The 15,489-nt window shown below is 32.5% G+C and overlaps 1 protein-coding gene across 1 annotated transcript in view; it reads left to right on the top strand.

The window, feature by feature from the left end:
* LOC134690110 (uncharacterized) overlaps positions 1 to 15,489 on the top strand; it is a 35,274-nt gene that overhangs the window by 18,364 nt on the left and 1,421 nt on the right. Inside the window, exons 13-22 of the mRNA XM_063550081.1 lie at positions 247 to 648; positions 2,264 to 2,470; positions 3,057 to 3,131; positions 5,431 to 5,601; positions 6,327 to 6,408; positions 6,713 to 6,930; positions 7,799 to 7,972; positions 8,342 to 8,475; positions 8,807 to 8,969; positions 10,307 to 10,462. Coding sequence (XP_063406151.1) covers positions 247 to 648; positions 2,264 to 2,470; positions 3,057 to 3,131; positions 5,431 to 5,601; positions 6,327 to 6,408; positions 6,713 to 6,930; positions 7,799 to 7,972; positions 8,342 to 8,475; positions 8,807 to 8,969; positions 10,307 to 10,462 — 1,782 coding nt within the window. The remainder of the gene's footprint in view (positions 1 to 246; positions 649 to 2,263; positions 2,471 to 3,056; positions 3,132 to 5,430; positions 5,602 to 6,326; positions 6,409 to 6,712; positions 6,931 to 7,798; positions 7,973 to 8,341; positions 8,476 to 8,806; positions 8,970 to 10,306; positions 10,463 to 15,489) is intronic.

Here is a 15,489-nt window from a genome sequence, read left to right as displayed (position 1 = left end):
TTGAATGAAATGCCATGAATGAATTTGATAAGTTATAATCATGGCAAACTTCATTCATGTCATCCAAAATATAACATTATGTTAAATGCAACCGCATGATGAATTTGTATTTAATTGCTTCTTCTACAGATAACTCCAGAAGAGGTCCAGATTCATTTTTGTACTCTTCACCAGGAGACATTCTGGAGATGTACATGATTAGAGACCAATAAAACATCCCTGTTTACTTCGTGATTTTTTTTGTAGATTCTGGTAGAACATGTAGAAATGATTACTTCTCTCCAGAATGTCATATTTATCACACTAATGGTTCACTGGATATACTTCTAAGTAACTGGACACATGGATGTGCATGGGATTATAACACCGATGATTATTGGTTCTATAAACCAGAAGATACCTGGCACAATGGGATAACTCATACAGATTCCTTGTGTCATAACCATTATGATTGTGATGTTTTGATTAACGACAGTTTAACCTGGTGTTATACAAGTAGAGACTATGATGTGGAGTTTACATACAAAGAATACTATCGCTGTGGTTGGGGCTGGGAGGATGAAGCCTGCTCACGGACTAAAGTCAGTTACTACACCAATAGATACATATCTTTCTGTGGAACTATGTACTGGGAATATGGATGTATAAGTAAGCTACCTTAATTAAGGAAAAAGTAAATTGAAAGGATCTGTATACAATAAATATCCCTACATATAAGTGGAGATACCTCTACATCAAAGAAAAAGTGCTTCAATTCTTGATTGGTTTCTAATTTATATTCTTATATAAAAATTAGATAGTAGCTATTAGCTTTATACTAAACAACTTAATAACATAAACAGGACCAATTTTCTGCACCAGATGGGCTATGAGACAGTCAATGTCTCTTTATAAAATTTTCACAGCTACTGGTAAGGCCAGGATTTTTTAATTTGTTGGTTTACGGATCCGCCGACCCAATTTTGCTGATTTCCAAAATAAAAATAAAATCGAAATTTCAGGCTTTTTTTTATTCTTGCCGACCCTAACAAATGCATTATTCCTGAAAAATAATTAAAATATCCTTTTTTATGAAATGAAATGCATTAATCACTAACAGAAGTGATGACACTTTCTGTTGTGAAAAATTAAACTTTTAGTTTACGTTTCTAAAAATAGACAAATCAATTATTAATGACCTTGAAATGTCGTTTGCGCAAATAATTTTGCGGAACGAAACCTGTGTTTAAAACCAATTACACTATAAGTTCGTTTCCCTTATTTGTCACCAGTCCGTAAGATGCATGTTCTCATATAAATAGACTTGTCCAAATGTGGACAGGTGAAAGTTCAAGACATCAAGTTAAAATACTGAATGTAAACAATTCATTTGATATTTTCTTGTTTTATAGATAATAAAAAAATATCGTCCATTTGAATAAAAAACGGGAATGCATGACAACAGATTGGAATCAATTATTTAACCTGATATTCTCGTTTTTTCAGTGGACGAGTCTATTACGTTTTTGACACGTGTGTTGAAACTTATTTTCGTACGACGTTTTTACTATTTTTTTCTTTATCAGTTTTCGTGCTTATTATTGTTCACCAAGTTTTGATTAAAAGCTAAGTCAAATAACTGACGTCAATCTGTTTTTCTTGTTTGTGAAATGACGATTTAATTTCGTCTTTGTCAGTGTACCCTCCCCCCCTTTTTTTACGGGAAATTATTAGACATTGTCATGCGATGTTTACAGCTCAGCAATAATATTTCATCAAACTAAAATTTAAGAACGATGAAAAAATAGTATGACAAACATATTATTAGAAAGGTGAAATATATTTTTATTTTGCATATCAGTTTTCTGTCTTGAAAGATCTTAATTTTTTTTCTTTTTCTTTTTCTGACCGACCGACCCGACTTTTTCATGGAGAAAATCCGTAAACCAACAAATTAAAAAACCGTGGCCTAAGCAATTTTGTTTTCCTTTGTTTTGTATATTTAAAAACTTAAATATGCTGTTAAAATCTGGTATTTGCATATATGAGCAGTAGTTATGGATCTAGGTTGAATTTCAGATGTCAGTTGAAGAAATTGAACAATTCTCAGTTGTCTATATTTGTCACTTGAACTGTAATATTATGTACATCGTAACTATACCATTTTGCCAGTTGACTTACTTTAACAGTTGATGTAGTTTCTCAGTTGTCCTTATTTTCACACAGAACGTATTATCTATTATCCCCAATAATATATTGAAATGAAAACATTTTTTTACTACAGTCCCGCAATGGTCACAATGGTCCCACTGGTCTGATTGTTCTATCACATGTGACAGAGGATATCAAACAAGGACTCGGTATTGTGAGTCTGATACAGAATCTAATACTGTAGACGGATATAACAACACATGTGGACAGAAGAGTGATGAACCTCATACACTGGAGACAAGAGACTGTCTTCTTAAAGGAAACCATAGATACTGTACTTGTAAGTTATACTAACCTTTCATTGGATATTTCTCGAACTGAATATATGTATACATTCTTTTTGAATTTTGAATATTTCAAAATTAATGCTTAGTTTTTGAGAGGAAGGTAAAGGGGTATACACAAAGGTCAATTGATGATCAAGTACTAGTAGAATCAGAAAAAAACAATATGCTGGTAAAAAAAACGATGAAAGATATACATCAAGGGTGATTTTGAGTGCTCTGAAAGAGTCAAGAATTTCTACTCTGCTAAGTGACAGTATGTTACTCAATTTGTAATTTGTAGATGTCTCAACAAAAGTCATTAGTTGAAAATAATGGAATGGTTATATTCTTAGACTAATACATAAGGATCTGTGCTCTAACATATAATTTGTGAATCAAAACTTAATAAACTGCCCTTGAAGATTCCTTGAAGTTGACTTAAGAATTGATAATTGCCTCTACCTGGCAAGTTGTGTCAAATGAGGGACATAGATCAATCAGTGAGGACTATACCAAAATGTGTAAATGACATATTTTTAAAATAAACTTTTCTGCTCTTTTACACTAAATATATTAAGATATGATTGTCTATAATTACAGATTGTGAGGCCAGGAATTTTAGTTATGTAGACCTCGGAAATTTAACATTAGGACCAGTCAATGACACTGAAGAAGGTATTATAAATTTCACTTAATACTTAATAAAATATTTAATTTCTATATGAGATGGGCCAAAATGAGAAGTTAAAACCTCAGGTATATTTAAATGTGAAGGCTGCAAAATACACTGACAAAAAATATGCAATGAAGCAGCTAGACTGTGCTAATACTGGTACCCTTTCAAATTTATCAGTGAAAGATATTAAAAAGAGATCCTTACAGATATTGTTTTTAGCTCACCTGGCCTAAAAGGCCATGTGAGCTTTTCTCATCACTTGGCGTCCGTCGTCGTCGTCTGTCGTTGTTAACAATTTTTCAAACATCTTCTCCTCTGAAACTACTGAATGGATCTGAATGAAACTTAACATGATTGTTCCTTAGTATATCCTGCACAAAATGTGCGCTTCGATTTTTGATCCGTCAAAAAACATGGCCGCCGTTACTTAAAATAGAACATAGGGGTCAAATGCAGTTTTTGGCTTATATCTCAAAAACGAAAGCATTTAGAGCAAATCTGACAAGGGATAAAAATGTTCATTAGGTCAAGATCTATCAGCCCTGAAATTTTCAGATGAATCAAACAAACCATTGTTGGGTTGCTGCCACTTAATTGGTAATTTTAAGGAAATTTTGCAGTTTTTGGTCATTATCTTGAATATTATTATAGATAAAGATAAACTGTATACAGCAAAAATGATCAGCAAAGTAAGATCTACAAATAAGGTTATATGACCAAAATTGTCAATTGACCCCTTAAGGGGTTATTGTCCTTTAATGACAATTTTTCACAATTTGTTCATCATATTTGCTAACTTTAAAAAATCTTCTCCTCTGAAACTACTGAATGGATTTGGATGAAACTTAGAATGTTTGTTCCTTAGATTATCCTGCACAAAGTGTGTGCTTCGATTTTTGATCCGTCAAAAAACATGGCCGCTGTTACTTAAAATAGAACATAGGGGTCAAATGCAGTTTTTGGCTTATATCTCAAAAACGAAAGCATTTAGAGCAACTCTGACAGGGGGTAAAAATGTTCATTAGGTCAATATCTATCAGCTCTAAAATTTTCAGATGAATCAAACAAACCATTGTTGGGTTGCTGCCACTTAATTGGTAATTTTAAGGAAATTTTGCAGTTTTTGGTCATTATCTTGAATATTGTTATAGATAAAGATAAACTGTAAACAGCAAAAATGATCAGCAAAGTAAGATCTACAAATAAGTCAATTTGACCAAAATTGTCAATTGACCTCTTAAGGAGTTATTGCCCATTAAAGACTTTTTTCACAATTTGTTCATCATGTTGACTTACTTTAAAAAATCTTCTCCTTTGAAACTGCTGTATCAATTTCAGCCAAACTTAGAGTTTCAGAGTATCTAGTATAAATTTTATATTTCATTTCCTTGTATGTCAAGAAACATAGCTCCTCTGGCTAAAATAGAACATAGTAGAATTTTTTTTTTTTTTTGCTTTTGAAGAGAATAGGACGATTCAAAGAACATTTAAATAAATTGAAAAGCCAAAATAATCATTGATGAGAGATTAAACCAAAAAAAATTAGGTGAGCGATTCAGGCTCTTGAGAGCCTCTTGTTAACTATTAGACGAAATTGGATATGTCCCACCTACCCAACAAATTATACTTTCTTTTTATGCCCCACCTATGATCACCTACGATAGTATAGGGCATTATGTTTTCTGGTCTGTGCATCAGTCTGTCTGTTCGTTCATCTGTCCGTTGTCTGTCCTTTCGTTTCGCTTCAGGTTACATTTTTTGATGAAGCTAAAGTCCAATCAACTTGAAACTTAGTTCACAGTTCACATCTTCCTTATGATATAATTTTTCTAATTTTAAAGCCAAATTAGACCTTTTGACCCCAATTTCACAGTCCACTGAACATAGAAAATGATAGTGCAAGTTTCAGGTTAAAGTTTTTGGTCAAGGTAGTTTTTGATGAAGCTGAAGTCCAATCAACTTGAAACTTGGTACACATATGTTCCTTATGATATGATCATTATAATGTTAAAGCCAAACTAGACTTTTGACCCCATTTTCATGGTCTATTGAACATTTTTTTCTATTTCACGGTCCATTGAACATAGAAAATGATTATGCGAGTGGGGCATCCCTGTACTTAGGACACATTCTTGTTTTATATATTTTTTTTGAATTTTATCACCCTTAGTTAATACCATTAGTGAATGAAATGAAAATGGAACATTCAGTGTCAACAATAAATCAACCTGATTAGATCAAATTGGAGACAGAATACACATATATATTAAAGTATAAACTGTACTTTTTCTTCATTAGAAAATGCCTATATAATGGAGAGTGAAGTTGATATTGTACGATGTTGTGGACTAATAGCATCATGGACGTTTTACCCAGTGAATGTTGGAACTCTTAAATTTATTGTGTGGAGATCGATTGGTGTTCCTGGTTACAGAGAAGTTGTGGGAACCAATTCTGTTAATATCTCAGGTATTTACTGTGTATTAAAGTTTGAAAACATTATTGCATAAATCTCATGTATCTATACTATTAATTTTGTTTTAGCTGGTTTGTTTCTGAGCCAATGATCGTCTGAAGTATTATATAGTGATAAATAGTTATTATATGTAATGTACTTTGTAAATTCACATAGTAATTGCTTTAATTAGCAACACTTAATTAATTAAAACCCAAATAAAGTTATGTAACTGGTCCTAAACAGGCAGAATTGGTTTTGTATTCAATTTGTCTTGAATTGATGACAACTCGGCCCACAGCCAATTTGCCCCACTCAAACACTCTTCCTAGTTATTCCAACTTGCATCACTATATCAAACTGGCACCACTAAACATAAATATGATAAAATAATAAAAATTAAACATTTTCTTTTCCTTTAATACACAAAATACTATGTCATGAATGATTAGGTTTACTATAAAAAAAAGAAAAAAAGAAAAAAAAAACACAAACAAAAAAACAACTGGTGAAAAAAACTCCAGTTGGAACTAAAAGAATTATTTTATAAAGTAGGCGGAAATACCACATTGATAAAAAAAGATGTAAATACTATACTTTCAGTCGTTATTATAAGTTAAAATTATCCATGTGGAATCTTTATCATATAAATGTCACCAAAGGTTCAGTGACCCTTTTGAAAAAAAGTATAGTAGTATATTAAAATATAAATTAATATAAATGATTTTCTTTGTTACAGATACTGACCTCAACAAGATGAACACCTTCATTCCACCAGATGAGCAAAGAATCACAATAGTCGCCAGAGATTTTATTGGATGGTTAGTATATATAACTTTGGATGCAGAAGCATCATGAATTGGGAGTGTATGTAACAAATGCCAAATGACAAATCTTATCAATCTGACCTTGACCCTTGATGCTGTTCAAATTACCTCCAGGAATCAAACATTTCAGTATTGTATGAAAACACTTTTTAATGAATTTTTGAATAAAATTTTAAAGTTGTTAATTTTAAGATGATTTAAAAAATTAAAGTTTAAAATTTGTTGAGAAATTGCCTTGATATTTTGGAAATTTTGCAGGATGAATTTGAAGAGCTTCTTATATACCAGATTATTTCAGGTTTGATGGTGGAGCTCAGATTTTATCTTATGATTGGTGCAATGCTTCATACAATGCTTCTTATCCTGAACACAGAGATCTCAGAGAAAACCTGTGTCCTACAGATACTTATAAAATTGTTACAGAGGATCCCCAAGATGGTGATGTGGTCAACTGGAATGGGACCAAAGAGATTTTGTATGAACAAGTGTTTGCTATTCAGTATACCACTGTTGAAAGTAAGTTAAATAAACTCATCATAGATAAGGAAGATAGACTTATAAAAGTTTTTCAAACTTGTTTCTGAATCCCATATTTGAACTTTATGTATCATTGTAATATTTACATTGCAATTTTTCATTAATAAATATTGTTTCAACTAAAGTAAGTTCTACATGGATTATCTCCCTTTAAATGTTATTATTGTTTAAAGTTAGTACATTGTAGATTCAATGTTTGGGTTTCTTTATCAGTTTTGAAGGGGTAGAACTTTATATAATGTATACTGGTGATTATCCCATTGAAAGTTTTTTTGTCTTGATTCTCATAACTCATTATTTTGAAATAATGTTTGTCCTTCAGTATACCATGGTGGAATATCTTCCTTTAATAGAGTTTAGTAGCCTATTTAATGTTATTCTCCAGGACAATTATGTTTAAAGCTAGTACATCATATATTTTGTTCCTAGAAATTATCAATCTCTTTGCAAGAGAAAACAACTTTTATATTTAATTATTGACCCAAAACGGAAGATGATGTCCCTGAATTTTTATACACCCTTTTATTAAAATTGGGTTATTAAACTAAATTAGAAATGTTACTATTATCTACAGCTTCCCTCCCTGAAAGACTGAATTTTAATGAAATTTTCAAAGATTGTTTTTTTCACATATATTAATGTGAACTTCATTCTTATTTTTGTTATGAATTTGTTTAGTGTTAGTGTTAGTATGTTCTATTCAAATTTGGAATAAGGTGTTTGCATTTGACTGTTTCAAATTTAATTGTATACTTTAATTTTAAATATCTGTTTATAATCATGTTCATTTCTAGATATTTAACTTTGACACAATGATAATTCAAAACCTTATATTCTCATTTTTCAGATACACTACCCTACTTTAATTTGTCACGTTATGAAAAGACAATACCAGACCATTCACCAATAGATTTCAGTCTGATAGATTTTTTCTTCAATGACACAGATTATGCTGATTGGTTTGTTGATTACCAACCAGAATATGATAATGATCAGTACTTCTACTTTGATACTTGGTCTAGTAAGTTTATGGTTGAGTGAACACTGATGAAATTAAAACAATAAAAATTGAAACAATATAAAATCTAGATAACATATGACATGACTAACATGTAAAATAAAACACAGTTTCCTTTTAATATAATATTCAGAAAGGCAATGTTTAAAGCATTTACCAATTCATAATGGACAGAAATATACTTAAGACAATATACTAGTAGAACAATATAAAGATTACAAACATATGCCTTATGTGAGCATTTAATAATTTTAGTGTGCTCATAAATCTTTTTCTTTCATTTTCAAATATAGCTTCTTGTCATAATTCTCTTGAAAAATGATTGCCTAGTGTCTAACTTTTACAGTAAGAAATTACACTTATTTCTCATAGAATCTGTTCATGTGAAAGATGATCTGCTGCATATAGTTGGAGAAAGAAACCAGTATCACTTGTATGTTATGTGGGCTGAGGATTCCTGTTACAACAGAGTTACTGGAACTGTTACCATAACAACATTTAATGGGGTATAGTTATTTATATCAATAATTGGCTGTTCTTTGAATTTGTTGCTGTTCATATATCTAGGTGCTGTGAAAAGAATTAATTTAACTAGGTCCCACAGTTTACATTGGATGTGCATTATATTGTACTGTTTCTTTCGATTTCTATGAAGAACAAAATCATTGAATTTGAATGATCATATTTCTTTGATATCGATGACAATACTTTTATTTATTTTAATGCATGTTGATTCATATCATGAATATAACATCAAATTTATATTGATAAACAGGAAAGAGTTTGAAATATTAACTTACTTTTACAAATTAATGTGTTTAAACAATTGAATTTCAGCCGCCTACCTTCCCAGATTTCAACAAGAAGATTTACATTGAAGAAACAGCTACTGGAGCTTTATATACCTTCACTGTTGATGATCCATCTAAAGGGCCAGACCCAATCACATGTAACATGACAAAAACAAATCCAGAAACAGAAGATGTCTTTTTTCTAGAAGGTATGTCCATCAGTAGGGTTAGACTCAGTTACATTTAATATGACTTAGACTAATCTTAAGTTCTATAGGTCTACCACCTATTACATGCAACATGATTAAACAAATTCAGAAACAGAAGATATCTTTAACCTGGTAGGTAAGACCAATCTCAAATAAAATCAATGGAGTATTTCATACAAGTTTTACATAAAGGATGTTCTAAATGGGGTCCTTCATTTCTTCATCCTTTTTTTTTTGTCAATTATTCTTTAAGAAGGATATTCTGCAAAATTTTTTTTTGACAAACGATTTAAATTGTTTATTTTAAAGACCTTCATTGCGAATTTATGAATAAAACTTGCTATTCTACAAAGAATTGATTCATTTATAAACAAAAGTACCACAAACATAACTTTGAAAACTAAACTCTCTTTTCAAACTTTTAAGCTCACCTGGCCCAAAGGGGCTAGTAAGCTTTTCTCATCACTTGACATCTGTCATCTATCAGCGTCCAATGTCCTTCGTCTGTAAACTTTTAGAAAAATCTTCTCTAAAACTACTGGCACAAATTTACAAACTTAGCCACAATCATCATTAGAGTCTTGTTTAAAAATTGTGTCCAGTGACCCGGCATACCAACCAAGATGGCCGCCACGGCTAAAAATAGAACATAGGGTAAATGTTGTCTCATTGGCAATCATACCACATCTTCTTTTTTATATAGGGGTAAAATGCAGTTTTTGGCTTATAACTCAAAAACCAAGGCATTTAGAGCAAATTTGACGGTGTAAACTTGTTTATCTGGTGAAGATCTATCTTCCCTGAAATTTTCAGATGAATCAGACAACCCGTTGTTAGGTTACTACCCCTGAATTGGTAATTATAAGGAAACTTTGCGTTTTTTTGTTATTATCTTGAATGTTACTATAGATAGAGATAAACTGTAAACAGAAATTATGTACAGCAAAGTAAGACCTAAAGATAAGTCAACGTGATCAAAATGTTCAATTGACCCCCTAGGGAGTTATTGCCCTTTTAATCAATTTTTAACAATTTTCATAAAATTTGTAAATTTTCACTAAGTTAACATTTTCCACTGAATCTATTGGGCCGAGTCCATTATAGATAGAGATAATTGTAAGCAGCAAGAATGTTTAGAAAAGTCAGATCTACAAACACATCCCCATCATCACCAAAACACAATTTTGTCATAAATCCATCTGTGTCCTTTGTTTAATATTCACATAGACAAGGTGAGTGACACAGGCTCTTTGGAGCCTCTAGTTTTTATGTAAGTCCTGTTTAGGTCCTGTTTTAATTGCAAATGGCAATGACAAAGATGTACTTTTGAATTTCAGACCAGACAATTCATCTGAGTAGCTCTGCAACCTTGAACGCAGATACCTTCCCTGAATATGAGATTTACATATCCTGTTTTGATGGTACAGATACTACCTTGGGTTTCCTGAGAGTAGAGATTTCTAAAGATAGTACAGACAATGAATTGCCAGAGGGTAGGTTAATTAAAAACTAAATCCTTATAGAATTAATTTATATTTAGCTATGTACTAACAGTAGTATACCCCTGATCAAAACAAATCCATGTTGCTAACCAAAACATAGAGAAATGCATCAACTATAAGAGGAAAACAACATTAATATAATTTCTTTCGTTTGAACGAAGTGAATAAGAGTGAAATTATTTTCTCTTGTTTGTTCATGATGTATGTAGGTGTCGTGCTTATCGCACGGTCATTTTCCCCGCCAAAACGGGGGTTTTGGTCATTCAGCACGACAGCGCCGAACCGTCAACACACATTTATTTATCTAAAGTTTAATTCTTAAGTAAGTTGGTAAATTTTTTGTAATGTCGGACCCTGAAGAGAGGGAAACCCCAGAACAGGAGGTGTCTCTTAGAGACGTTATGAAAGCTGTTAAAACCCAGGGTGACTTTAACGAAAAACTTAGAAAAGACATTTCCGATTTAAGACATGAAGTTCACGGGTCTACCGTTGCAGTTGCTTCCCAGGTTAAAAAGTTAAAAACTGAATCTCAATATAATTGGAAGTATGAGGGAAATAAGGTTCAATTTCTACTAAATACTGAATTTTTAGAAGACCTGACACAAGCTATTTGGGCCATTGATAATTCAAAGAGCGACTACGCACGGGAAACTATTACTGAAGTAATTGACAAGATTAAAAGACGAAATAAACTTGTTAAGATTGCCGATAGTAGTGAAGGGGGTTGGGAGACTGTTAGGCAATATGAAAGTAATCCAGTGGCCAGTGACTCCGACGATGAGAGCAAAATTAATAAAGCTGAGAGTAGGGCGATACGCAAACGTAATGCAAAAGGAAAAAAGTCTGCTTCTAAGAAGGCTAATTATTCTGTTCCTAGTACTCCTTCTCATTTTGTTGATACTTTTCAAACAAAAAATCAGCCCTTTCGTGAACCCCAGTCATGGTACAATGGTCAAGCCTTGTATCAAAATCAACCCAGCACGAGCGGATATCAACGACAAAATAGACAAGGTGCATGTTATGGTTGTGGATCGTTCCAGCACTGGAGAAGCCAGTGTCCCTTCAATCCCAGACCTATCCAGCCAAAATCGAAATAGTACAGACTTTATAAAAGATGAGTATAATTGTAGCATAGATTATTTAATTGAAAATAATACAACTAAAGTATCTTCGATAAGTGACTCGGATAATCTCACTAATGATTACTACGAGTATGAACAGGGTCAGGCACATATTATTGTGAAGGACAGGCTTAAAAGTCACTATTCTTTTTGGAAAAATATTGGTTGTTATGATTATATTTTAGATACTATTTTGAATGGTTACAAAATTCCTTTTTACAGTACCCCTCCTTCTATATGCTTAAAAAACAATAGATCGGCAATCATCCATAGCGAGTTTGTTACCGAAGATATACATGATCTTCTTATAAGGGGTTTGATTGAGGAATGTGAATTTCAACCTTGTGTTGTAAATCCTCTTACAGTTTCAGCGTCAGACGGTAGGAAAAAACGCCTTATTTTAGACCTCCGTCATGTTAACAAACATCTTTGGAAATCAAGTGTAAAATTTGAAGATGTTCGCATAGCCATGCAGTTTATCACAAACAATTCTTTTTGTTTCCAGTTTGATATTGTGTCGGCATATCACCATGTTAATATTTTTATGCCACATACAGAATTTTTAGGGTTTTCCTGGAGGCATGAAAACACCGAAAAATGGTATAAGTTTTTGGTTCTCCCGTTTGGACTTTCGTCAGCATGTTATATATTTACTAAGATCACAAGACCACTTATAAAAAAGTGGAGGGGTGAAGGTAAACAAGTTTTAATGTACCTAGATGATGGTTTAGGCACTCATACGGACGAAGAAACTTGCAAAACTATGTCAAATCAAGTGAGACAAGATTTAATTCAGAGTGGATTTGTTCCTAAAAATGAAAAATCTAAATGGTCACCTATGAAACTTTTGGTATTTTTGGGTTATTCAATTGACACAAACCGTGGCACTATAGCCATTCCGAACGAAAGAGTTCAAAAGGTTTTAAAAACTATTGCTGACGTTGAATATTATGTATCTAAACATGGCAAAGTCCATGCACGATTGGTTGCTTCTTTAGTGGGACAAATAGTGTCCATGTCATACGTCATTGGAAACGTTGCTTATATCATGTCTAAACATTTAAGCATTGATATTTTAAGTATGACTTCGTGGAATAGTTGTATTGTTTTATCAACAGAAAGCTTGATACAAATTAAATTTTGGAGAGAAAATTTAGAACGCGTAAATGTTAAAAAGTTTTCTTCAGATGTGTCATGTCAATCTGTAGTTTATAGTGATGCAAGCAATACAGGATATGGTGGCTATGTTGTAGAAACACCTTTTAATATAGCACATGGTATGTGGTCCGAATGTGAGGCTTCAAAGAGTTCTACTTGGAAAGAGCTAAATGCTGTTAGAAATATTCTATTATCTATGATCAATGTATTAAAAGATAAACGAATTAAATGGTTCAGTGATAACCAGAATGTAGTAACTATTGTGGAAAAAGGTAGTATGAAACCTGAGTTACAGGATATTGCTATGTGCATTTTTGAGAATTGTTTGATACATAATATATCTATCGATGTAGTTTGGGTTCCTCGAACCTTGAATGAGAAAGCGGATTTCATCAGTCGTATTATTGATTATGACGATTGGGGTATTGACGAACAGTTATTTATGTATGTAGATTCCCTATGGGGACCTCATGAGATAGACTGGTTTGCAAATGATGACAATCATAAGTTAACGGTATTTTATTCCCGTTATTGGACGGTGAACTCGATTGGTATCGATGCATTCACTATTAACTGGCAAGGTGCCAATGGTTGGTTTGTACCACCTGTATGTTTAGTGTCTAAAGTAATAAGTTACATGAGGCAATGTTTTGCTCATGGGACACTTGTTTTACCTTTATGGAAGTCGGCAAGCTTTTGGCCGATGTTATGTCCTACGGGTGAAGGGTTCATTAAAGAGGTGAAAGGCTGTATACAAGAAATTCTATACTTCTGGTAAAGGGAATAAATCAGTATTTGGAAATATTGATTTACCCTTCAGGGTGTTGGCTTTGAGACTTGATTTTGAACCTTTTTAACAACTAATATAAAAGTTCTTGAGTTGGTGGCGGTAATGTTACAGTAGGCCTGAGGGGCTGTGGTGGTGGTTTAATTTTAAGTGAAATGCGAGACGAGTTATGTGAACATTAGATTGTGAAATTGTTTATATACAAATTGTATGTGCTTTGTACATTATGTTTTAATGTGATTTTTATTTTTACATATGTTTTTGCAGGCTTTCCAAAGTGATCTGTTGGAATTACCTGATACTTTGATTGAGAAAATTCATTTACTTCCTGATCTGTTAACCGAAAGTAAATCTAACAACACCGTTCAAAATTATTATTATGGTTTTTTGAGATGGAAAAAATGGGCTTTATCTAATGGAATATCTAGTGAATTTATTTTACCGGCCAAACCAATACATGTGGCTATATATTTAGCATGTTTAGTGCAACAAAATCGTACGCCCAGTCCTATCAATCAAGCGTTTTATAGTATTAGATGGGCACATAAAATTATTAGTGTTATTTCTCCTACAGATTCTGATTTAGTGAAAAATATTCTTGAAGGAGCTAAGAGACGTCTATCTGTTCCGATTAAAAAGAAAGAACCGATCACTCCAGATATGCTTTCACAGATGTTCGACAGGTTATATTGTGAAAATAACCTTTACAACCAGCGTACTATTTCTGCTTGTTTGTTATCTTATTCTGGTTTTTTACGTGTTTCTGAATTGCTGAATTTGAGAACCTGTGATATTCAATTTTTTCTAAGTCATATGTCAGTATTCATACAGAAAAGTAAAACGGATATTTACAGAGATGGTGATCGAATAATCATTGCGAGAACCGGGAATAAATTATGTCCTGTGAAGAACTTGGAGAGTTTTTTAGAATGGAGCAATAATCCACTTGATACTGATGTTTTCGTATTTCAGAATTTGACAAAAACCAAGGAAAATTATGTGTTCCGAAAAGAAAACAAACCTCTTTCTTATACAAGAATGCGTGAACTATTTATAGAAGCATTTTCTCCGATTGTGCCAAATATAAAATCTTTTGGCCTTCACAGTCTAAGGTCTGGTGGAGCTTCTGCAGCTTGTAATTTTGGTATTTCTGATAGACTTTTCAAAAGGCATGGACGTTGGAGGTCGGAGACAGCAAAAGACGGTTACGTTAAGGACTCGTTTTCGGACAGAATGTTAGTTTCACAAAATTTGGGTCTTTAGTATATTTTTTCAAAATTAATTATTAGTCCTTTTTTACATATTGTCCCTTTCTTTGGTTCAGCAGCGGCGTTGTCGTGTGGCTTTGCACTTTATTTATGAGTTTATTGTTTTCTTCATACTGTTTAGCAGTATGTCATTTACATTTTCATCAATACGAAGAATTTGTGGTATATTGTATATGAGACCAATACGAAGTATTTGTGGTATATGGTATATGAGACCAATACGAAGTATTTGTGGTATATGGTATATGAGACGGCATTGAGTAGTAATTCTGTTTTTTGAATACAGAATGAAGTTTGTTACAAGAGAAATATAATTTCTTTCGTTTGAACGAAGTGAATAAGAGTGAAATTATTTTCTCTTGTTTGTTCATGATGTATGTAGGTGTCGTGCTTATCGCACGGTCATTTTCCCCGCCAAAACGGGGGTTTTGGTCATTCAGCACGACAGCGCCGAACCGTCAACACACATTTATTTATCTAAAGTTTAATTCTTAAGTAAGTTGGTAAATTTTAATTTATAAGTCCCCCCTTTTATCGTAATTATATGATTGATAGGACTGGAGTGTAGTTTTTATGCTTGGAAAGTTAGAAATTATATTGTTGAAATGTTGTATTGTGTATACAAGTTATATGAATTGTTTCATATCTTTAATAAACTGAGCAGCGGCGTTGTCGTGTGGCTTT

The sequence above is a fragment of the Mytilus trossulus genome, chromosome 11 (assembly GCF_036588685.1).
Source record: "Mytilus trossulus isolate FHL-02 chromosome 11, PNRI_Mtr1.1.1.hap1, whole genome shotgun sequence".
Lineage (NCBI taxonomy): Eukaryota > Metazoa > Mollusca > Bivalvia > Mytilida > Mytilidae > Mytilus > Mytilus trossulus.
This window is presented reverse-complemented; position numbering and strand designations above follow the sequence as displayed.